General features: G+C 40.9%; 1 protein-coding gene across 1 annotated transcript in view; it reads right to left on the reverse strand.

The window, feature by feature from the left end:
- ARHGAP6 (Rho GTPase activating protein 6) overlaps window positions 1–26,283 on the reverse strand; it is a 339,292-nt gene that overhangs the window by 15,997 nt on the left and 297,012 nt on the right. Inside the window, exons 3-8 of the mRNA XM_086460885.1 lie at window positions 25,604–25,675; window positions 15,750–16,006; window positions 10,645–10,840; window positions 7,440–7,495; window positions 3,590–3,740; window positions 2,295–2,443 (exon numbers count right to left, since the gene is read on the reverse strand). Coding sequence (XP_086317011.1) covers window positions 2,295–2,443; window positions 3,590–3,740; window positions 7,440–7,495; window positions 10,645–10,840; window positions 15,750–16,006; window positions 25,604–25,675 — 881 coding nt within the window. The remainder of the gene's footprint in view (window positions 1–2,294; window positions 2,444–3,589; window positions 3,741–7,439; window positions 7,496–10,644; window positions 10,841–15,749; window positions 16,007–25,603; window positions 25,676–26,283) is intronic.

Raw genomic sequence — 26,283 nt, forward strand, 5'->3', positions numbered from 1 at the left:
ATTTGAACTAATTAATTTTTTAAAAAAGGACAGGAAGAGGCACCAAAAGAGGCAGTAAAAACAGCATTTCAAGAAATGAGTGGTACAAAATGAATCTTTCCAAAGTAGTATTTTAATAGTTTTTTTGTAGCTGGTCATTTACTGAATACTCCAGTCAAACTTACAACTGTGCACTGACTGCACCTGGTTTATCCTTTACAGAGCTGAACTAGACAGCACACAGACGATAGCAAAGAGAGCTTTTCCTTTTATCGGTGGGACCACTGTGTAACCTTGGAAAGGCATCTGCACCAAGTAGGTGCACGGCCAGTCCTAACAAACATGTTGGCTCTTTGTTTAGAGACCCACCCCAGCATGACTGTGAGCACAGCATGCTCCCTCATCTGCGCGCCACCACGCACCCGGCTGTCTTTCGGGTGACCTGCTTTCCAAACACTGTCAGAGTACGGAGCCACCACGGATGCACAGGCACGCTGTGCCTCGACTGTGCCAGGGGCGGCCTCTGGCTGTGCCTGGATCTGCACATGCAGCCTGTTTGTACAGTGAGTCTTTTCTTGCGGGCAGCCTCGAGGCACCCCTTCAAAAATGCCGTAAACATATCCACTGAAATTAACTGAATGACTAATTTTAATGAAGTTAGTCATCCATCTTCATCTTCGGGAGAGAAAGGCTTTTGAAAGAAACCGTGAGGAGGGCCTGTGTGCCAAAGCTTAGCTGTTTTCCTTCCAGGGATAGCAAACAGCCTGATAAAATACTTTCTGTTGCCCTGTACGCCGTTATTCACTTAATTATTCATTAACAGCTTAAATAATTGTGAGCAGAATACTGCATTATCTATAAAGGATATCCAATTGCACATAATATTCCTGAAGCTTACAATGCTGCCACGGTAGCTTACATAAATTTGCCTTGCCAAAATACCTGTAGCAGAGTTGATGTACTGTTAGAGGGAATGAAAACGCCTTCAATACGACTGTTGGGCCAAACCAACTCTCTTAAGCAGCATCCTCTAGCCCTGCAATAAGATCCTCTTGGGTACATTCCTGAATCAACAGAGAACTCTTTGCAGGACCAGGGGGACCATGACTGTAGCTGGTTTATACATGTTTTTAAGCACAGTAAAATTGTTACAGGCTGCTCTTTCTAAATGCTTTCCATCGTAATGGTATATTTTTTTATCAACTCCTTGCTGGGAACAAAAATGATAGCATTTAAAGTGGATTTAAAAGTGAAATAGGCCTTGTAGTCACATACAGCACATTTTGTTAGGACTTGAGGCAAAAATTCAGCAAAATTCAGTCTCAAAGTGCCAATTGTTAAAAATAGCCAACTGCAAAAGGTGTCCAAATTTCACAGAAGTCAGCAGGGTTTTCCATCTGGAAGACAAAATTCTCTAGGAGTTCCAGAAGAGTCTCAGAAGTAACCTCAGAGGTAGTCTCTGCTGCAGTTCAGAGGACAGAGAAGTCCTTCCCACAGATAAATTGGGACAACTTCGTCAAGCAGTGACAGACTGTATCCATCTCATTCAAAGTTAACAGAGTTGCCAACTTTTGCAGAGCAGCCCACCAGTTCAAGCATTTTCCTGGTAGAAAATGGGATTTTCAGGTCTTCTCTAGTATGAACGGTGCAGATGCACACGTGGGAATGCTCAGAAGTACAGCTCAGCCACAGAGCTACGGGTGTTCTTGTCTCTGGGGTGGGTGCGCTCCGACCTCTTCACTGAATTTGGTCCAGAATACAACAGTAAAGGAGGCCAGAAGGAAAACAGGCAGAGACGGACCCTGACTCCAACTAGTGATTAGGTCTGATCAGCTGGAGTTCCTGTCTGTTCTTTATTTTTCATTCTTCAAGTTCAACAAGGAAGCTAAGGGAACCAAGAAGCGAACTGCTGTGTCCAAAGGTCATAAAAGAAAGCAACAACAGAGAACGAAAAAGCATACTCTTGAATGCCTGACATTTTTCTACATAAGTAGTTTTTCCTTAGAATACAGCAGGATAAAACAAGGGGGCGAAAAGGATGGATAACATTAGACATTCCTAACAGCAAGGTCGATTACGCTGTGAACCTCCCAAAGGAAGTGGTAGATGCTTTACTGATCAAGTCATACAAAAATTAAACTTTCACAGCCCTAAGAACATAGTAAACAACTAAATGGCAAATGTGCAGGCAAGAATACGAAACCTCTTCCATCTTTCAGGGGAATGCCACCACCGTGTTTGTTTCACAGCTTTAAAGATCTCTTTTCAGGTCATGAATTAGGCAAAGTCCAAGGACACAAGTGACCAGGACTTACCTCTTGGCCATCTTTGTCTGTGGTGTCTTCCGCGTGGCCAGCCACTGTGGAGAGGAACTGCAGCAGCCGGTGTAGGGTATCGCAGTTACAGGGAGGTAGAAGGTAAATGAGAAGCTGTAAGGTGCTTAGCTGTTCGTCTGGCTCTAATACTAAGAGGGGAAAAAATACATTCTAAGAAAATCGCTCCAACTAACCTAAAATCAGAAAAAATACACTGTTCCCAGCCCAAAGGAAGGCCTAAGAATAGGTTTGTTTAAGGATAATTTTCCTTATAATATCAGAAGAAAAAGGAAAAACTCTAAGGAAATATCAAAAGTGTGACAAATATCGCTATGGGGTTTTTGCTTTGGTTGGTCAGTTTTTAGCTCACAGGCTCACAGATCTCTTCTCAGCCCATAAAAGAGCAAAATCCATGTTGCACACTCCATCACTGTCACTGGACACAAAAATTCTGCTTAATTTTCTACTTACTCTATTCATTTAGGTAGAGCTACTGGTATATACAGGGCACTGCTGGGAAGCATTCCAGTCAGGTTTATGCTTTAGCCTTTTTAAATGGGTTTTCTTACAATTTCATGTCTTGCAGAGGTACTGGGAGACTGGAAAAGCAACTAGAGATATAAAGGACGTTCTGCAACCACCATTGCTTTAACCATCTAAAATGCAATGGTAGCCAGTGACAAAGGTGGGACAGAGGCAGGATCTCAGACATGAGGGCTAGAAAGAGTCTGAAGAACACATGCCAGGCAGCAGCTTAAACTTCAAGGGTCCAACTTTACCTTTTCCCAAATCTCTGAGAGTCTGCACTCAGGTCTTAGGCAACACTTTTGGGAGTACTTAATAGGGTGGCTTTGAGGACCATTAACTATGGTGAAACTTGAACTTTTGAAGCTAGGTTTTTGAAGCCAGACTGGAATTTCTGTCAGTGAACAGCTCTAAAAATTAAAAGCATTAATGATGCCAAGATACCGGGATTCAAATGGGAGTCTGTCATCTGCCACTGCTGAACCAACGACAGGGTCAGGATTTAATAGGTAACATGAATCTCATCCTATATACCAACACAAAAATAGGTATAATAAGTGAAATCTTTGTTGTTCTAGTTTTCTGGGCTATACTTGCACAGTATGAAAACAAAGAAAAGACCTCAGCAAATTCATACTACAAAAATATTTGGAGGAAATCAAGGCTAGAGTATTAAACGCACAGAAAAAAAGAATACGGTTAGTAGAGATCAAAGAATTCAAACAGGCAAGCTTTTGAAAATCGGTAAATCAAGATGCTGCAGAGCTCACAGACAGTATTGATGAAAGGTGTATAAAGTTCTCTGGTGAGAAGCGGGTCAGGCATGTCACGTAGAAATTCCTTTAATAAAGCAGCAACATCATGAATGCTGTGCTCTTCGTCTAATACAACATCTATGCCCCGGTCAAACTCGTCACGTAACTGAAAAAGATCATGACAAAAAAACACTTATTGTCCCAATTAGCACATCCCAACACAGAAAATCTTTTAAGATATAGATTTATTCATTTTCATTTTCCAGATTGGACATGACTAGCTTTTGGTAAGATCAAAGATATAATTCATGTCTAATTGCTGCTTATTCCATGATACATAACTTAAGGTTTGTACCTGACTGTAATAAAATACAATCCTTTCTTTCCAACTAGTGTGTGTCACTCTTATGAAAAAAATGTGCAAGTAAATATAATTTTTGCAGAAAGGTAAGATTAGTATCAAAGGGAGAAACCAGGGAGAATTAGCAAAACTGCAAGAAAGGATTTCTTATGCCACCTTACTGCAATATCCCTAGATTTTTAGGACCAGAAAGACTAAAATTGCATTTCATAACATTTATATTTTTGTTCAAAAACATTAATAGTAAGATAATTTTAATATCCACCAAACTCACATTTCTCTTGTGATTTAAGACTGTATTTAAGCATAAGCAGTAAGCAGCCAGGTTCAGTAAGACTTCATGGCATTTGTCCACACACATCTTGTTTGGCCTTTCCAATTTAGTTATATCCACTAAGTGATCATCACCAGGGAGTTAACAAACAACAGGCTAATACTATTAGGAGGTATCGTTGTTTTTTTCCAGCTACAGTCCTCAGACAATTCTGTATAAAATTCAAAGGCATCGCACTTCCCAACGGCAGAAGAAATCCCTCTCCCACATCCAATAAGCCTGACGAAAAGACAAAAGCCCGCTTTTCTGGAGAGATTTCCCAGCACCAAGAGCAAAATACTTTCTTCAGGCTGAGCACACCACCTCTTACTTTGTTTTCTTTTTGAAAACAGTTAAGATGTTTTAAAATTCTATCCTAGGAAAAATTCGTATCTTTGCTAATATGCTGAGGTACCACGATCTCACATATGTCTTCTTCAAGAGTAATTGTATCTAAATCTTACTGAACAAGAGGACGTTTGAGGTACCAGCTTCCTTTACCAGGATTATTGCAGGCATACCAAAAAAAAGAAAGGAGGTAAGTCACAAGCAAACTATGTGTCTGTGATAATCTGTGGCAAATCTTGATCACAGGCAAATCTACCTTGAGTGGGTATAGTGTGAAGGAATGTAGAAAATCCCTTATTTTCAACCGAAATTGTGCTTTCATAATGGGTGTGAAGGTATTCTATAAAAACTACAGCTTTGTTTCTAACTTATTAAGACTACTTTTAACTTTATTAATATCAGTCATTGCTAATAATGAATAATTATGCTATGAAGACCAGAACTTATTCTTTAGCTGTTATTATGCTTCCCCCTGCTGGTTTGTCGTTAAAGATTTCCCAGCTCAGTTCTACTCTCTGGACTGGTGGTAAATGTGGAACATCCCTGTGCAGCACCATAAATTACCCCTACCCAGAAGACTGCTTCTGCACTTACTGCCCCAAAGCACCTGAGGAAACAGATTAGCACTGCATCAGAAATTTGGACTTCCTAAATAGCTGCCTAAATCATAAATTGCTGTTAACAGTCTAGAATATGGCACTTCTGACCTGACATCCTGTGAGGCCTACAGAGATGTCCTAATCAGCACAATTTCAGATAATCACTGGTGAAACATGGCCACATTTGGGGCCCAGCTATCACCGCTGTTAAAAACTGCACATTTCTAAGTTTAAACTTTAGGTCTCTCAGACTCCACTCACAGAGAATACTTTCAGATTTTTGGAAAATACACCTGCTGAACTACAGCATCCACTGGAGCTTAACACATAGAGAGCTGCAGACATCCGCGCTGGGACAGGAGGTGGGGAAGCAGAGCTCCAGCCATGTCGCTCTTCAACCCCACGGTCTGTCAGTTGCTTCAGCTGCAGAGCTGCCGCCAAGTCACTAGGCCTAGCACAGAGGGCTGCCCACCCTAAGCTCGGCAACGATGCTCTGCTCAAGCATCTGTATGCTTCCTGGGCACAAGCTGGTACCCGGCATCCCCGTGTACGAGGCCCTGCCACCTTGAGTCAACACTAGCTCAGGAATCTTTGTCCTACACCCCGGTGAATGTGAAGGAGGCAGTCTGTAACAGACAAACTTGTTCTAGATTTTCTCTTCCTGCTCACCAACCAAAAATCCTGCAGGCACATGCATTTACTTGCTTATGTATTTACAGCAACAAACTACAGTTGAAACAGGACATTTTCTAACTGGGGGAGGAAGGGAAACAAAACGAAGCCCGCTTTCTACACAAGAAAAACTAATGAACAGCTGCAAAAGCACACCAAAATCTGAGCACTGGGTTTGGCTTTCCACGGTTCAGAAAATGAGTGGAATTTTAATTGAATCCAGACTTTCCCATGTGTTCATGTTGACAGCATTTATTATTGTAACTGCAAGGGCCAAGCTGATTCTTCCATGTTGTTTAATGAAATGTATTAGTTCGCCTAGTTCAATAAATTGTCCAGGTAATAGAATACATAAATACACAAATTTCTTGATTTCCTCAGCCTTGGAAAACACAGTAGAAGAAAAACTGTTGAAAGTCATTGATGTTCAAAGTAAGGCTTAGTTTACAAGGAAATGATACAAGCCCTCCGCTTCTTCCCCAGAGGTATGATGCAATTGTACTCACCCCTGAAAGATAATATATGTTTTGACATTGAAGCTTGTAACGCAAATGTCAGGCAACTTACTTTTCAATACTTTATCTAGTTCAGTGTCGATCTAACAACTGCCTCTGCAGATCACGAATGTTTTTAGCTTTGTGTTAGACCAGACACTCAGCAACAGAAACTGTTAGAGCATAAACTACAAATCAGCAGGCTACACTGAATCAAGTCAGTTTAGCTGTTCAAGACAATTTTCCCAAGTGGCAAACATTATACTGTGAAGATTTGCAAGAAAGTATAATTTCTAGGATCAGATGCAGTCAAGCTTTCTTCTGCTTTTTTCTGTTTGATCTTTTTGGTCTTATACTTCCTGGCAGGGATATTTTCCTGTAACTTTTATCCCCTCCCTAAGCATCATGCAACCACTAAGCGCTGTACTCTAACTCAACCTGTATTCCCAGCTTCTGGGAATAACAATGTGGTATCTAGGGCTGAGGAAACACCCACTTCTGACTTTGTCTCTGGAACCTAACCGTACGCTCTCTTTGCTTTTTCAACATTTGGCTGAGACTAGGACTTGGATGGGTCTGCTCTGACCTTCAAGTTTAACAGGGGTAAAAGAAAGGTGATATTTGGGAGCAGCAATTTGAGGGTCAAAGAGATCGCTCTGTACTTGTGTATTTCCTCATACTGCAAGTTTTCCAAAAAAAGATTTACAGTTTGGGTTTACTTTGGGAGCTTCAGCTGTTTCTGAGATAAAACTAGCAGCCAAGATTTTTTTTCCCCTACAGCGTAACCTTTGGAAAATTTCATCACTGTAGTCTATTTGGACATCCAACCCTGTGCTACTTCTGCAGAGCAAAACATACAGAAACTGTTAACCTGCTGAGAACCTGACAAGGATTTCACCAGATGTAAAAGACGACTGGAAATGGCCTGTTATGAGCCATCAAAAAAACAATGAAGTCACTGACCCAGAAAGCCTGAATTTCACCAGGTGACGGATGGGCAGGAAATAACTTAAGAGCAACAAATCAGGTTTGTTTGTATCATAGCTGATGAGGAAAAAGAGTAATCACATCCACTCACCTGTCTTACTCTCTTTTTTGAGCTTCCAACTCTGAATATTCCTACTGTCTGGAGACCTGCAAGTGTAGCACATCAGACAACTGTTTTATTGCTTAATTTTCTGCTGAAAATTGCATTGAACCGAAGCAATCTGGGCTATGAGCGTACTTAAAAAGAATAAAAAATCCTGCAACGTATTCCTCTACAAACTTGTACTTACCATGCTGGGGCAAAACTCAGTTCTCTTGAATGAAAAAGCCATCCAGTGTAGTTTTTAAGGACCTCACATCGCCTAACCTGCAAAATGGTATCTCCATGACATTTGTTGTGATGCCATTTTGGTAGTGCCACTGCTACTCTGTGAGGGACAGAGGTATGCAGAGAGTGAGGCGCTGCTCAGAATTTAGAGGTGGCACTTCCAGGACTGTCATCAAAGCAAACAGGCAATAAAGTAACTAAATATTTGGGCACCGAGCTGTGTCTTTGGACACAGGAAGCAGCTGGCGTTTGGGGTTACCCACTGGCTCTACGGTGCCTGTCAAGACAAAGCTGAGAGTTTCCTTCACAGGGATGTAAGTAGGGCACTCGGGCAGATTACGAGAGGGAAGAACTCTACCTGGGAGTTGTGTGCGGTTTATAGGGCAGGAACAGCTACTATACAGAGAGAAAGCTGTGAGAAGTACTGCTGCACTTCAGGCAAAGTGCAGAAGGTGTGCCTCTTGTGTCAGTTAGACATCAGGTGATTTGGGAACGGGTGTTACCTGCTAGTCCATAAGAAATCCGTTCAAACCACCTTCTAGCCCTGTAGATACTACCAGAATATCAAACAAACGATACCGTGGTTGTTGAATGGACATACTTTGCTGAGTAACAGAAACTGAAAAATGTGAAAGTAAATGTCACCTTAGAGGTGATGTGGTCTTTAGCAACGAGAATGTGAGTGGAAACCTTGGAGACTCAAGCAGCTGTGTACATAATATTATTTTACACAGTTAGACATTTTTTGCAAAAAGGATGAAATTATCGATGAGCTTTGAAAAGCTTATGGTGTAACACAGGCTGCTCTGCAACACTAATTTCCTCTGCCGACGTACAGGAGATGTACAATAACCTCGCAAAACAAACTCCTTTTGACAGCCATGAGGCTACACTTGCTAGAGGTGTGTAGCTTCGCAGTGGTACTTGCAGCTGCAGATTTTCATCAGAGAAATTCAGATAGGACTCTGCCTTTTGGTTCTTAGTCTCAACATGACACCTCTCTTCAAATATTCTTCTGTCTTTGTTTAGCAGAAAATTACATTGATGGAACAACATTCAGTAAATCCAGGAACATTGGCAGGGAATCACCTGAGTCGGAGATACTCACATTGGGCAAAAAAACTGGAGGCTGGTTACCAGTTCCTGCACAAACGTACAGTATTTGTTTTACATGTAGGTCTGCAGGAAGTCAAACCTTTACAACTCTGGGACATGATCCCAGGGAAAACAGGGAAGGTGAACAAGGCCAGGGACTTTTATGGATAAACACACAACCATTTTTTTTGTTATATAACATTCAAAATGATCATTTAAAGCATTTGTGAAAAACCCCTAGGTGATTTGCTGCTGAATAATTTGCCTAAAGGACTTATGCACACAGGCAAGTATTTCCAGAATCAGAAACTTGGTCCATCACATAGCCTGGAATGACGTTACTACACGGTTGCTACTAGAACAGAAAGTCCTCTATTATCCCTAAAGCCAACGAGCAAACAGTAGTGTCCATCTTCTGCAATCTTTTAATTTCTCAAAGTTAACCAAACCAAATGAGTGCTTTGTGGATTGCGGGCTAAACTGAAAATTGAAGAACATCAATATTTGCCTCAAATTATCTCAGATTATATTGTGGGGGTACTACAGTGCACTCTTAGAAAATGCACAAAAGAAATGATAAATTTTCTTTAAAAGGAAACTTTAATGTAAAGCAAGTACTTTAGTTGTATAGAAAAGAATCTTTGTTATGACAGCAGGTTATGTAGATTATAAAATTTTTCACAGATGTTCAAGTGACATAGAATTGCAGTATCCAAAGGATACTCAGCCGGATGGCTTTTTGGGCTGATTCAGACCCTTTTATGTTCTCCAAACTCAGCTACCCTTGCCTAAAGGGATGGAAATAATTAATCTCAATCATCCCCACACTTATTTGTCAGCCATGGTATCTAATCTCTGCAAAAGGCCAACAATGACTCTCTTTCAAAGTTTTCCTTTATATATTTGTAAGCAGCATGTTTTTCAATTATGTATTGTAAAAACTTAGCATTGTTGTTTGAGTTGCAGTCCCTCATCTGCAAAAGCCTTTCATTCACAGTCAGTAAATGATTTCTTTCTGGTCAAATCAGGCATCAAACGTATCATTTGCTGTTGCAGTCACCATTCCTTAATGGTTTGTTTATTCTCTGGTCATGTGGTGGTAACGTGGTAACTCCCTCTTGCTGTGGCCAAGTTATTTCAATTCTCATTAAAAATCTTCACAAGACTAAGATACGTTGAGAGAGATGTCGAACAGATACCTTGATTAACTATTGTTTCTGCATTACATAAAGCTGGTGGGAGGTTTATGTCTGGACGACCACGAAGACACAAGAAGAATAGCGGCAGGAGTTTATAATTCCCTTCGGAGAGAGCAGGCTTGAGCCTGAGGCTGATCAGGAGGACTCAAGCCAGGGACAAACCGAGTAGCCAGCCTGCAAGCCTTGTAGCGAACAGGAAGAAGCTTCTTGGAGCTTAGTATAATTTAGCATGGGATTTTTTGTTTTCTCTGAGCCTCTATCTTCAAATGCTGTTTCTGGTTAAGCCTTGCACTGTAGCATAAACGGTTAATTTAGCTCTTACACATTTCAGACTTTCATTCTCAAGGTATGGTAAACCTGTGGGGCGTGGAGAGTCATTTCTGCAGAGCTGAGCACTCCAGTATGAGATGAACGACCTCCAAGAAATGTCTCTTCCTCTGTGCCGTATGGGCCAGCTTGCAAGCTTGTAGCACAGATCCTTAGTTTGGGAAGATATCATCTAAGTAATCATTTGCAAGACAGTATCTTTAGCAAGAGGCAAAATAGGAGGGAAAGTGTCTGACTTTGAAAGATGTCCTTGCAATTGGAAACATATGCTTACTCTTCAAAATACACAATTAATTGTATGATAGTAAGACTGTATCTGCCACTCCCGGAAAATGAAATATTCTTACCATGCTTTTCCAAGTGTTGGCAGCAACTATCTACAAGCCGGGGAACCTGCCTGTAAATAGGGTTCAGGCTTAGTTTCTTATCTCTTGCCTTTTCTTTCTTGCTTTGGGCTTCTGCTGGCAAAGAGAGCTGGAGAGCCTCTAACAATCGTGACTGATTGTCATCAAGATCTGTAATAGAGTCCACAGACATCGCACCCTGTAAAATACGCACATATGAACAATCAGTACAGCTGGAGAAATCTAAACACCACCAGACCTTATCAAACAAAGACCGCATTTTAAACCATTTAAAAATGTAAAAATACGATTTGCTACAAGGTTTTTGTAAATTAATGACATTATAGTAGCAGTGTAATGGACGGGAAGACCACAATGGTACCAATGCTATTACCACCATACTGCAAGGAACGCAAATTAGATATTGAAAAAACTAAATGCTTTGCACTCACTCGGCAAACCTTTTTATTGTTGTAAGTCTGCACATACTGCAGGACAAGGACGAATCATGGTCTGTGCGTGCACCTCAGCAGAGCAATATTTATGCGCATGGAGACACATAAACCTGATTCCATACTGCTTCTGCAGCTTGGGCCATCGTATTAGTGAAAATGATGCAGAGTTACAACAATACACCACATACAGTTAACTAATAACACAAATACCACTGCAGAGGTTGAAATAATTGCATGTTATCACAGAACAAAGAGAAGTAGAGGGGTAGAGAAGTAGAGGAGTAATATTTTTTAGATAATTCTACTTCATGTATCTTAATATTTCAAAATCATTACGATTCCAATGAAAGCTTTGAAAACTGTTTGGATTACAGCAAGGCACAGAAGTTCAAGCAGTCTATAAAGGATAAAGCAGCACAAGTAGCAGGAGGTTTATGGCATGTTTCAATGTTCACACTTGAAAAACAAGATTATTTTTTTCAAACCACAAGATTACTGTCACTTCAAGGTGATCATTTCCCTCAATTGTTATTAAACTCACCAGCCAAAAACATTTTAGGGGACATCTAGGCTTATAAACAATAATAACGCAAAAATAAAAATAAAAATCCTTTAATTTTTTAATTCTCATTTAAAATATCTATCGTAAATTATTTTCTTTCTTTCCAAAACAATGGATACATTGTACCATAACATAAAATGTACTATACAGGGGTCCAGGACAGCATCCTAAGAAATAATAAAGAAAGTGTAAATTCCCATTCAAAACTTTGCTGACAACTCTGATTTCTTAGAAGCATGCTCTTCTGCTGACAGGTATTTCATAGACTACTGGTGAGATCTCTATGTCTATTAAATGAGAACTGTACAACTGCTAGGGAATTTCAAGCTCTATTTTCTTCCATCAGCCTAGACAGCTGAACTTTACAAAGATTTCCAACTCATTGGCAACTCATACAAAGTCCACTGAGATTTCAAATTAATTTAAAAATTTTTAGTTCATACTATCTTTTAAAAAAAAAAATCTAACCTATCAGGTATAGTTCTCTTTCTTATAACTCATGGAAGACTTATAAATAAAACACAGTGAAGTTTTTAGATTTTTTTGGACCTACATCTCTAAACAATTACTAGACACTTCAGAATGCAACTTTGACCTTGATTTCTGATGTTTCTCAGAACTACATTTGCTTGATTCCCTTTACCATTTCCTGCCAAAAGCAAACAAAAAAAAAACCCAAACCAAACAAGAATCTCTGGCTATGATCTATGTGTGTAAAATTCCAACTGAAATATTTTTATATTTTAAGAGTTTGGGGCTTCAGACACCAAAATTAGTTAACTGACACTGAAAATCCTGCAGCACCCTCACTGCTGCAGCTCCTCAGCAGTTCCTGTACGACAGGTGCCCTCCTTTATACCCTGCCTTTACTGGTCCTTTCACGTCTGCAAAGCATCCTCACCTCATGAATCATTATTATCACAGAGTCACTTAAGTCGGATTCAGATCCCTAAAATAGATGCAAATACAGTCAGTTCACCATTATCCTTGGGCATTTTATCAAAGTTGTGGATTAACTGGGGCTCTGAGCTGGCTTTAGGAAGAGTGACCTTGAGTTTGGTGGCTGAAGTACAGCTCTGCTTGGCAATACCAAGTCCAGGCCAGCTCTGATTTTAAATTCCAAAGTGCACAGGAAAACACTACCAACATACTCCATGGATCCAGCTCAAACTCGGCCAAGACCTGCTAGTCTGGGCTCAGCCAGCCCTATATGCCTGCTGAGGAACGATGAAGGAGACCATGCACATTGCTGCCCATTACTCCAGAACCATTAACACAGACACAGTGCTACCTGGGCTGCCATGCTCAGCAACCAAAGAAAAATCAAGTTCCATCTAGTAGGCATTACCTTCGCACAGAAAGGGTACTGGTCTCTGCTCCACCGTGACAAGCTCAAAATCTAAATGAGCTGTGCTAGTCTTAAGCTAAGCACACACAAACATGAAGGAAAAGTGGAGATTAAAGAGGAGATGGAAAGAACAAAAAGAAAACAAAGGCCAGAGGGATAGGTGTGGATTAAAGTTAGATGAAACTTTTCTTTACTTTTTAAGGGTTATAGGAGGCTTTTCTCTTTTGAAAAGATGAGCAATATTACAGAGTATGCATGGGATCAAGTACTATCCATGGTAGATCCATTTTCACTCCATATATTATGGTATTTGAGTAGTAAAGTAGAATGACTGAGCTCCTCATACTTCAACAAATTTTGGCTGCATAATATATTTAGAAATAATATATTAACATAGAGTCAGAATATTCTTTATAACAAGCACACTGAAAGTGACTTTCTGGATAACCAGGGTCTCAGCTTCCAACTACTGAGCAAAAATCCTACACAGAAAATGCAGCAACAGTGATTTCTGTCTAGCTCTTGGAGGAGAGATAATCACAGCACTCACACCATGAGCTCTGCAGCCAGCATGACCTTATATCCCTTACTGAAAGACTCAGCTGAGTGTTTGAAGACTCACTGGAATACACAAAAGTGAATGACACAGTTGTAAAGAATGGAATGGTACAGTGATAAACAATCCCTCCAGTTTAAGTGTAAGAGGACTGCACTCCAGGTGTCTGTGCAGCATTTGTGTGATAAACCGGTTGTATCAGTTGCATGTACTAATGCATAATTTTTTATATAATTTTTTTAAGCATTTGCCTTGATATGGTTGAAAATAAACAGTGCAACACTGCCCAAGAGAGAAAAGATAAGGGCTGGCTTCCTTACCATCCCCTAAAAAACCTCAGGGGAGTAGAGTAAGTACACTGATAAGCAAAAGTATGAAGGCCAAAGACAGACGAGCTACAGGACACGAGCTGATATTAATGTTAAATAACTGACAATTCATGAAGTACATTTCTGATTAACTGAGGTTCATTTCCAAAAGAAAATGCCAGTTCCCTCCATGTCGCGCTGACCACCTTAGTCTACTCTCACTTCTCTGTAGGTGAACCATGGGCTACTGCATCCTCATGACTACAGACTAAAGGCTCAAATTCAACACCCTGAAAGCTGCAAGTCTGGTATCAAAAAAACCCAAACCAAACAAGCAAAACCCCCACAGGCTTCTAGAACTTGGTCTTGATGGAGCTCTATTCCTTGGATGAACAAAGGATCCAGGTTTCTTCTGCTTGCTGGCTGGTCAAATGCATGTCAGAGATCTTAACACACTTGGTGAAAAGAACAGCAGATGACCCGTGTCTGGACATGTGAATTATCCTTCACTCATATGAAAACAGGTTCTGAAGCCAATATGTGCATACAGTGAATTTCTATCTGTTTTCACTGCCTATGCCAAATTCTCAAAGAAGCCGGTGGGTTTCCGTTCACACTTGTATTCAAGCATACTTTGCACTTTTGTGTGAACACAACTGCCTGTTCACATGGTCTGGACAGGCCAACAGATGTGCATTATGCATATGTAAGAACGCAAACATCTTCAAACATCATGCCCTCAGCTATTTGCAGACAGAACGTAGACACTTCAAGCTTCAGCTGACAACTAGAGGGAAAGAAGGCAAGTCACGGAGCTCTTCGATTTTCTCTTAATTTGCAGTTAATTCCAGTTCTACCCTTCTTAACACTGTGGCTTGAAGAGCCCTACATAGCACTTCTCTGAAGCAGGTTTTATCCTAGGGATGAAATATGGTGAGGATCCTATGAAAGTCTTTTATTTTCCAGGGTCTGTTCTTGTACCCCAAATTCTCTCTCAGATGACTTAACAGGGATTTTTATTGAAAGTATTCTACTATGCATTTTTTTCTTCCTCTACTGAAAATTAAATTAAAAAGCAATACTTCTAGAACCTCTATCCCACGGTAGTAAAAAAAAAAAAAAATCTACTACTGGTATTAGCTGCAGCACTGGAAGACTGGAAAGCTCAGAGCATAAAGTTTACTTACAAGGAACAGAATCCTGCAAACAAATGGGCTACCAGGTACCTAATTTACATGCAGGATTAACATTCAACCCAAACCACCGCACTGTGTTCTGCTGCCAAAGGCATCTTCATAGCCTGTATGCAGTAACGTCCTTCAAAGGGCCTCTTACAAATTTACTCTGACAACTCTTATTTACCACCGAGGACACGATCAGAATTAGACCACGTGGATTTTTATTAATGTAAGGATAGGGATTAATAGTTAGATTTATTTCCAAGTTTGTGGAGCAAGATTAACATAAGCATAGATATAAATATCAGTCACATAGGTTTAGTCTTCCCCAGCTGAAGACAGATGGAATTTGTTAAATCTAAAAAACTAGACAGAAGGAGGTAGATAAAGGGAGTGAACAGAAAGACTTCTCAATAATCTCTCTGCCACTTTGTGATCTGTAACAGACTTGCACAGTCTGTATGATCTTTTCCCACCAGCACCAGAGAAAGAAGACTTCCACTACAGTCAGAATTTTCTGGTATTGACCGGGCTGAAATATGTACCACCTGAAAAAAAAGTCACTGTTCAAACATGGCAGAAGAAATATTCCACCATCCACAGACAGAACAGGGTTTTTTCCTGCTTGCTAGCAAAAAAACCTTTCCAGCTAGACCCTCCAGACCTACTGGCACGCACCACATTGTGATGGGTCTACTTACACGCCTCCTTGCTCGTGGCGCTGGCTCGGGTGTGTTAGGAGAAGTGGATTCGTTTGGTGTTTCTGAGGTTGAGCTAAGAGATGAGTTACTGCTTGAAAGTTCTTTGTTCTGCCTTTTAGTTCCAAACGGCAAGAGAAAGGCCACAAAATCTGAAACGTCTTTTTGCTCTTCTCTCTGAGAGTCTTGCTTGAGCTTGTAGGCCCGGTCATTAGCAATCACTTGGGACAAGGGCATTCCAAAAGCCTGGGGAATAAATTCTAAACAAAACCAACACAATTAGTATTTACTGAACATTTGATATTTATTTAGTACAAGAAGAATTAAGTATTAGTATCTAAATCCCGTTTCCAGTTGGATCATGAAAAATATCCCACACGGAATCTTAGAAAATCACATGGGAGCAGATCTAACTAAGATCGTAACTTCCACTGAAAGCCACGTCAGGCACCTTTGGCTACATCTAGATGGCGCAGAGGGCCATCAGAGGCTCCAGTAACCTAATCCTGAGCCTGGGGAGCCTAGCTGGACCATGTCACAGCTCTCTCATGTTTCAGGCTCCTTCACTGTGTTTTTCTCGCAAATACTGCAGGGCACCCGAGTCAAGGGGTACAGGCATGTGCATGGGTCTCATTACAGGTCAGGATGGTATGCACCTACCTGTACAGGGAGCTTGTAAAAGCATCCACTATTCAGACTAAGCCTTCAAGGATATGGTTTTAAATATATGCAAGAACTATACTGTTTTACATACTGATAAGATTAAACCAGTTTAACAGTGGTATATCAGTATAAAGGTCCCTTGTAACAGACAAAAATATATATGGACAGATAGAAATACAGGACAATACAGGTTTCTCTCCACTAACAAGAAGAATGTAATCCCATCCCACATCAATATAATTGTCATTTAGAAAACCAGCATATACATCAGGTATCAAAGTAAAATGCTCAACTATTTTACAAAACAGAAAAATGCTCTCCAGTGAATGAGACAACAACTACTAACATTGAAATGCTCATCATTAAGTTTCAAATCTAGACCTGTGTGAAATTAGTATAATCAAAACCATTGGGCCAGACTGCCAACTAGAACTGTTGTTCAAATGGAACAAGAAAAAATAGCTACTGACTCTACTCATCCTGGTGAAAACAGGTGTAATTTCTACTAGGTTCCAGCTTCAGACCTGCCTTTATCAGGAATAAATAAAGCCCCGGAGATTAAAAGCAACACTCTTTTTTTTTTTTTTTTTTAAGAAGTATGAAAAAAGGAACAACAACAACAAAAACAAGCAAACAAAAAAATCCTTATACACTATCCTCCTCTTTTGCCACGATCATCTAAATGGTTAAAGGCAACGATTAAAGGCCGAAGTTCCTCCTGGGATTTCAAGTTTGACTATATCTTTGATGAGACTTTCAAATTTTATCTAGGCTTGCATAATCACTAAGATTAAAGTAAAGCATTGAAAAGAAGAGTATATTTTATGAATCTTGAATGAGGACACTACTAGTCTATCATAAAGAGACAAGGGCCTGCTGTTGTGATTTGGTGAGAAACATTACTCCTCTTCAGAAGTATGAAATATTAAGATATGGACTAACTTTGGTGGCCAGACAAAACTAAATCAGGAAGCAGAGCCTCGCATATCAAGCAAGTCTGGAGGTGACCTGTAAGTAGAATGACACCTAAAACCATCTGCATTTAATTTAGCACAAGAAAGAACATTATCACATGGGTATCAAGCAACGTGGGGATTGCCAGTTCCAGGAGTCCAGAGTTGGACCTGTCCATCCTGAACCCAGCAAAGTGTGCCTATAAAATGACGAGAGCATTACTCATTTAAAATGTTTTACTGTTCTGAGTTATCTTCCCAACAAACATTTAAGACCACAAACTTGAAACACACATACGCAACATGTCTCCCCTTCTGGCTGTCTAACCAGGTACTTTGTTGTACCTCCAGCACCTCTATTTATCCGTCCCTCCACAACATCTCCTGAGAAAAGCCACTGAGCCAAATGCAATACTGAAAATTAAATACTTGTCTGGTTTTGGCTCACAGCCACTTGTGCTTCAGATTGGGATAGGACAGCAGTATGTAGCCCAGTGACGCCCAGCAGCATGCTGATGCCATCGATCCTACAGCACTAGGATCAACTGGGACAAGATCAGCAGGAGATGAGATCTCAGCACTGCTTCAGTAAAAGAATGTCATTAAAATCACCCTCTCCCCGACTTCGTTATGTAAAGACTGGGATTTTGAGGTAAGTGTTGCTCCTCCTTGAAAACTCTCAGGTGTGGGATGCCAGGTTTTAACAGCTCTTGCTCAATGCGCCTGTGGAGCAGTGCAAGGACACTAAGCCTCTCCTGTAGGCTGCTTTGCTGTAGGCCTCCTTCTCAGGGGACACGAACCACTTCCCTGATTTCTCAATGCCTGGCAGAGATGGGGAACTGGACTAAAACCAACTGGCTGACTTTCAGACTAAACACAAATGGAAGTGATGCTGGCTGGCAGTGCTAATTAGTTTAAAGAATTGGCAAACCCAGTAACTTTTTGCTCGTTTGTCAGAATTAAGAGAATTGCACCCTCTGCAGACTGGCTACAGCCTCAAGTTCCCACCAAAACTACTGTGTGTGTGTGCTGTGAGGGGCGGTGGTGGTGGTGAGCATGTTTTGCCCACCATTTTCCAGAATTATTCAGTCTTAACAATTTCCTAGTTGGACAGGTAATGTCATGTCCCTTAGAGTGAATGCTAGCCCTTCTGACATTGCATATTCATTAAAAAAAGGAGTTGTAGTCATGCAAAGTATTTAGCAACCTATTGATGGGGGAGAAAGGGCGCTGACTCAGACATAAGATGTGTAGGTTTGAAGATCTGGTCTCACAATCAAGGTGAAAGTACCAACTGCCTATTTGCTACTGTAGGCTGCGGAGCTCCACTGTTGGAGATGTTTCATTTGTATGAAGAAACGTTCCTCAGAGCAGGAGCTCAATCTTTTGTCTGCTGTATACATACTAAGTGAGTGCCAAAGCTACTAAGTTAGTTACTCTCTGTAAACCCAACAAAAATTTGATCACTTATTCCATTAGGAGAGTGGGCAGCTTAAAAAGAAATTTTGCAGAAAGCACCATGTGAAAATGTGAAACAACCTGGCAGACTGGGCAATCAGCTTGGAAACGCAGACTTACATCCTTAGCCAGCAGCACATAAGGACTTGACTTTTGATCCACTCTGCCTTTTAGTGTTTACTGGCAAAGGAGACAACTTGCTATTTTGGAGAAATGCATAATTTCTCTTATCAAAAAATCCATCCTGCAGCTGAGGCAAGTTTCTTACAAAATTTTTATGAAAACTGGTATGCTCCTAAGAAATCTTTCTGAGGTGGCAAATCAGCATTTTCTAATAAAAAGCAGCATGTCACAGAAAAACTCCCATACAGATTCAATAAGAGTTTCAGTGACCAGAAATCCTTTTCTTTGCTAATCAAATTATGACATACAGGATGTTGATTCATATGGTTATCTCACTTGGCCTCATGCCGCCTCATCCAAGTACAGTTTTGAAGACCACTCTGAAGCTGCAGATGGTAAAAATTGTGGTTTCCATCCCACAAAACATAACAGTCTATTAAGAACCAGTGAGGTCTATACTCCAGACCCTAATAAGGTCTTCAATGCTAATAAAGTGAACAGCATACAATACAGCAACTTTGGACAGTCTCCTTAGCACTTTGGGTTTTTTCTCAAGTGCAGCTTAAGTGCTGGGTTTGAGCTGCTAAAACCCTGTGTCCAAGATCTACTGAGGTGCTTGTACTACCTCTATTTAAATGATAGGATTAGAGTGGGAGACAGCTTAGAGAATAATGTGCTTTAAAAGGCATATTTAAATGGAGAGGGGTCTTTAAGCCATCCTCCTCAGCTAGCTAGACTGGGTAACTTTGTTTTGCTAACTGAAATTAATTACTTTGGATCCGTAGAGAGAATGATGGAAGCAATGGAAACCTCGATCCACAATGGGAACAGCAAGGCTCCTTCCATCTGAAGGTTCGTCAAAATGCTGCACTGATTCCAGAAGACTCGAGATGAGACAACATTCTCAGCATCAGTTATGTGGCTGAAACTCCCTTCTCCAGCTAGCTGGAGCTCACTGACCTTCAAGAAGTGATATAAGGCCTTGCCAATTACTTAGGCTTTTTCTGTGGGTAGGTCTTTGGTGTGTTTTTTTTTTTTTGTTTTGATTTGGTTTTGGTTTTGTTTTGTTTTTAAATTAAGACATTCTTCAGTCCTTCAGTTGACTTTAGTATAAAATATAGAATCCTAGAACCATTACGTTGGAATAGACCTCTGAGATCATCAAGTCCAATGTGACACAGTGTGGCTTAAAAAACTCTTCTGTATGCCTGGAAAGCATTAGAAAAATTTTCAAAGTTTTTTTAAAAGCACAGTGGGGTGCTGAAAAGTCTTGAAAAACACACATTTCTGATAAACCATAACAAAAAAGAAACTTCATGTATTGAGCTTTCTCCTTAGGCTGTGCCAAGGCATACTGACATCATGATAGGTTGAATTACTGAAGAACAAATGCAAACATTGAGAAATACCTCTGAATTTACAAGCATGGCTGGGAAGTAAAAATGGAAGATGTTTTCAAGAATTCTGAACTAAAGAAAAATCAAAACATCTACTGTTGAATCTGCATATGCCACAGAGTTATCGGGAGGCCTTTTCTCAGAAACTCCAGCATACAGAGCAGCTCTGCTAAGGCCCCACAGATGAACCTGTCAAATATTTACATTCCACACAGAAGCATAAGCAGAAGGGATGATTCTCAGTTGCTCAACAAATAATGTAACAAGTGATCATTATTTTTGAGCAGGTATCTTAGTTCACCTCTAGGGTTTACTGGAACCAAGGCAAAACGGAGCTGGTTTACTGGAAACAAGGCAAAATGGAGCTGGTTTACTAATAAAATCTTCTAGGAGGAAACCTTTCTGGGTGGCATCTCTCTCAGGAATGTCTGTGTGTACTTTCCAAGTAGGCATGCTTATGCTGACCCTTGCATGGCTGTCAGGAGACGGTCAAAAGGCTCTGCTTCTGCTGCCATCAAAATTAGCAGTGAATTTGTAAGAGAACAGTACCCAGCCACCAGCATGCAGAGCATCCTGAGAATTTCTTATTCCAAGCAGCTCTGACGTTTTACTGCTCCTCCAGCCTGAGTACTGTTTGTCACCAGCTAAAGCAAATGTTTGGACACATATGTAGACAGCACAGTTGAGAGTCATGATGGCCATTAATAACAAGGAGGCTGGGTAGAGAAAAGCAAAGACACTGAATGATGGAAGCTGAAAATGCTGCTTAAATATCTGGGTGGAGTGCTGCTCTTCTGTTTCATCTGTGTACCTCCGGCAAGCTTGCTATATCCTGCTCTGGCAAGTCACTTAGATATGTAAAAACAATTGAAAAAACACTTGTTTTAGAATTTTTCCCCTTTTAATGAGGTGACAACAGGTGCACCTGTCAAAAAGGACAAAATAAAGATATGAATCTCATTTTAAGTGCACTCAATTCTCCTTTAGTCTCCTTGTTGGCCTTCAGAAGTCTAACAGTTTGCTGAAGCTCTCACTTAACAGGTAGACAGGCTGATGGACTGATCCATCTAAATAAAACACAATGTTAGGAGAGTAAAATCTCCACAGATTGGACCAAGTCCTAAAATATGAGTGATTAAACCTCCAAACAGTCCTAGAAGAAATCAGTACCATATCCTTTTGGTTATGCATTTTAAGCACAGACACCTGACAGGGTGGGGTGCAGGACAGCAGTCTTGGGTGGTACCTCCCCAGAGAGAACAACTCCGTAAGTCTACATCCTAGGGTGGTTCAGTGCACGTCAGTGCTAAAGAAGAGGGTTTATCAGGCAAGACCAAGGATGCAAGTTCTCCCTGTTCTTTCTCAGGAGCTGCCCACACACAAAGACACGATGCTGAGAGCATGCACTACAAGCTGAGCCAGGTTCCCGCCTCGTGCACCCTGCAGCAAGGCCTCTGTCTGTGTCCCCAGTGATCAGCACAGTGGCCTTTTTTACCCCAGTGGCTTTTTTTCCTGCTGTGGCTTCCTCCTCCAGGCACATTTTGATGATCTTTGGCTGCAATGCACACACAGAATCACAGGTGCTGCGTGATCATCAGGACTAATCTCCGGGAGCCTATTCAAAAAAAGACCTTTCAGGTCGCACGTACTCCAGGTGAGACCTAACAACATGGCCTCCTCAGCTGTTCCTTGTCCTGGTATGTGGGGTCTCCCTGGCTGGGATGTAGGAAACTCAAAATTGTTTGGATTTAATTACATATTTTTCAAATTGTAGTTGTGCTTACAGAAGTGTTGCTGAAGGGACAGAAACGATGTTTGCATTAAGGCAGCTGCAACTCCTCTGTCTAAAGTGTTCTGGAAATCGGCTTCCCTGCTTCCCCTCCAACGTCCTGCGGCCTGGTCTCGCTGTTTCCCTCTCACAATAGCGCAGCTGGATGAGCTACCAAAAAAACCCAGCCCCAAAATGAAACAGAAGGAAGGCACTCCTTTTGGGCAAGAGGACTAGGGACCTGCCCAGGTGTTTAAGTGCGTGCTCCCAGCCTTTTGTGTGAGCACACCCACGTCCGCAGCGCGAAGTGTTTGGTTTGGACTGGTTGCCCAGAAATGGAAGATACTCCCTTTATAAAATAAATGGTAGAAATGCTTATTAAAAAAGCACCCTGGAACAGACCAGGATAACACTTCCAGTTCGCTGTGACACACATGCCATTAACTCTGACTTTGGGTGACAGGGAGATCACTGTTGGGGGAGGGTGGTGGGGCTGGGCTGTGATGAGAGCACAGTGGGCTCATCCTTATAGAGACCAGCAGCACGAGGCCTTACACGTTTCTTTTCAGAGCCAGCTCGTCACCTGAAAGCTGGGCGACGCTGTCCCACCTGATGCCTGAGGGAGATGCTGGTGCTGCTGCTCACCACAAGAAAACAGCCGTCTTTCACCAGCTGTGCCAGGCTAATGGCCCACATGGCACAGTCCCGCACCTTCCCGGTTGCTCAGCATGGATTAAGAGTCTGCTCAGCAACTATCTGTGGGGCAGATCATCTTTAATAACACAGAAGGGCAGAGAAGTGTACACCAGAAACAACCATGGACAGAAACTCTGAGAAGTAGGGCGCCATATGCTGCTATCTGGGCTATTTTTGCTAACATCTGCTGTTGGCAACAAATAAGAGCCAACATGGCTTTCTTTTCATGCTACTGACACAACTGAACCTGACTCCTTCCAATTTCCTGGCCCTCTGTTCCCTTACTGACCAACGCAAAACCTCTGTCAATACAGACGTCCTGAAGGAAGCAGAGAAATATAGATTTTGCTGTTCTGCTGGGGTATTTTCCCCTCAGGGGGTGCTCCTACAGTATTTTATACACAGAGAGAGCATGTAAGACATTTCTATAAATGAGAATAAGGCAGTGGAAGATGAGAGAAAGAGGGTAAAATCAGAGGGGTACATGACTGAAATGCCTGAAGTTAGAAGGGGGAAAAAAAAAAGGAATTAAAATTAAGAGGATCAGCATAGTGATTTTTAAAAATGCTTGGGTATAGTTAACCAGAAGAAATGAGCAATGCTGAAAACCAGGAAGTAGATAAATATATACAAGGATGAGTAGTACGAAGTGCTGACCTTTGCTGTAGGCAACTATTGAGGCCTAAACAGTGAAGTGCACTTAGAAAATCCATCAGAATAAAACCAGAAAGTATATCTCCAAAGTTACCAATAGAATGGAGTATAAATGCTATCCCACAAGGTAGATGCACAAAAAAAATTCCTGAACAGAAATGTAATAGCAGAAAATAATATTACGTGTAAGTGCTAAACCAGTACAGTTGTGTAATTACCAGAAACAGAGGTCAGCTGAAATAAAATGAGGTTATAAGGAAATCACGGAAGAATACAAGGCAATGTAAGAAAAAATATTGTTTGAAAGATCTTTGGCAACAAAGATTTTAGAGGAATAAAGATCAGCTCCGGGTTAAGCATTTCTATGTATCACCAAAAGAAGCTGTCACTTCTCAAGGCACTGCATCAAAGAGGCATTGGAGGAATTCTGGAGGAGTAATTGCAAAGATCTACCAAGTCTGGGTGGCACAGCAAAATTTGGTCGTTGGTGAATTACCAAATCAATTTATTATTACTGAAATGTGCTACTGCAACAAAAAAAAAAAAGTTAGAACAAAAAGATAGAATGTATTTAAACTCTCAAAAGAGCTTCTAAATAGAAACTTTCAAAGCAGACTACCGAAGTCGTGCTACCCATACAGGGGGCAAAGATGCTCTCGGTGCATCAAAAATTTGTGAGAGAACATTTTAAAGAAAAAAAAAAAGCAGTAAGTGGTTAGCCATTTCCGATGCAGAAGAGCATCCCACAGACTGCTTACAAAGACCAGTATCCAGCAAATGCACTGAAAAGCAGGGAAGGTTTTGCACAGAACTATGTTGCTTTGCACTCTTCAACTGCATGGAGAACTATGGGAAAAACAACAAGGAAACTAAGCAACATAGTGTCTGATGGCTTACCCTGTAGCCATTGACAGGAGCAGTACAGGATAGATTTTTCCCCAAAGGTGGCTATAAAATCATTAAACCTCTTCCTTAAAGATTTCTTCTGCATGTGGGCTCAGTCCTACATCAAGTAATTCTCATAAAAAATAAAAGATTTGGTACTCGCAGTGCAACATGGGAGGCCACTGGATTTATCCAAATGAATGTGCCAGGGGACTTTCGGTTTCAGGAGATTAATGCAAATATTTTCCATAGACATTTTTAAACCAAGAAAATAATAATCCCATATACAAAGTCACCAAACAAACAAAAATCAAAAGGAAAACATTTTCTTCCTGACAAATACCTAAAGTAACTTTGAAATAAGTTACTTAAAAAAAATTTAAAAAACCCAAACCAAACACCCCAGACTCTTAAAGTAACTTTCATTCTTTTAAAGGAATTTCAAAGTTCCACCCTTCTGCCAAACTCTTAGATTACAAGCAATGACATCAGAGTAACCAAGTCACTTCTCTTGTTATAAATGTGTGAGCTTGCGTGTGTGTTTGTGAAACTGGCGTGTTAATACTGAGTTTTACTGCCACTTTTCAAGGAAGGAATACAAAATTAGATGCCCAATTACCTACATGCAGTGAACTGCAATTTCAGAGACACTTTTCAGGTCTCAACATCTAGACTTTGTTCAAACGGCTGCAAATTACAGGTCCAGTCCAGTGGATTAGGACCCAGCCCATAAAGCTGATTAGTGTCCAAATGAAAGAGTACAACCATATTTGTAAATCCATGTCACGTGGAGTCTATTAAAATCCAGTTATTCAGTATCACTGAAGCATTTATATATTTTAAACAACAGCTATTTTCCCAAGGTTAAAAAAAGAAAAGCAGACCAACTGACTTGCTTGGGCAGGGCTGGGTTCATGTGCTTTACAAACTGAAACGGGACAGTGCAAATGCAGGTAAACAACTGTATCAGGTTATCCAGACCACACTCTGCACTGGATGGTGAAAATAAGAAGAAAGAACAATGACGAAAAGATGCAGTCCTTTAACTCCTCATTTTCTCCCAGGAAATGAGCTTTCACTTGAAGAGATCTGGGTTATACTAATTCCAAATAGAAAAGGTAAGACATATTTTCCATCTTGGAAGTAAATACCTAGGCTCAGTAACAGTCTCCTACCCTAGAAAGTATACGTTTAAGACTAAAGAAATGTCATATGCAAAACTAAGACCCAATCAGTAAATACCTACTCATTTTATTTTACCTTTGTCTCTGTTCTTCTCCTTTCCTAATGAGTCCAGTTTCTTTCTTAATGATTTCTTCCTCTTTTGTCCATCTGTAGGAGGAAAAAGGGAAAAGAAAAAAAAAAAAAGGAAGTAAGCAAAGAGAAAGAACGCTGAACAAACTGAACACTGCACAAGCTGTAGGAACATGGTGTGAGAGGGCCACAGGACTTGGAGTCAGGAAGGGTGTGGGGTACATTTCACAAGTCCTTCAGCTTGAAGGAATGATGCTTTGTTCACTCAAATGATGAGGCTGTACTGGGGAACCAAAACCTGTCCCACTGCATGCTGCTGGGGCACATCTACACATCTGTGGTCACGCAGCCCACATGGCAGAATGAAAAGCTGATTCTGAAGACTTAACAACGGAGGTTTGTTGCTGGATGCTCTTGATAGCAAGGTACCATAAACCTAAAAGGTACTGGTCAGCCCTCAACTATGGTCACAAGACTGTGATTCAGGTGTGGAGCTGAAGGCAGTATTTGGAGTGGGAGGATTACTACCCTCCAGGATAAGTCTGCATACCAGTCATATCAGCCGGGTGATAGCTGACCACCTTCACACGACCCATCGGATCTGAACTCACACTGGGAGCTTGAAGTTTGGTACAGCACGTCCAGATTGGTTCAGATGGATTAGAGTCTCAGAGAAACTATTGTTC

This window comes from Leptosomus discolor, chromosome 1 (assembly GCF_034619465.1).
Source record: "Leptosomus discolor isolate bLepDis1 chromosome 1, bLepDis1.hap2, whole genome shotgun sequence".
In the NCBI taxonomy this organism is placed as follows: domain Eukaryota; kingdom Metazoa; phylum Chordata; class Aves; order Leptosomiformes; family Leptosomidae; genus Leptosomus; species Leptosomus discolor.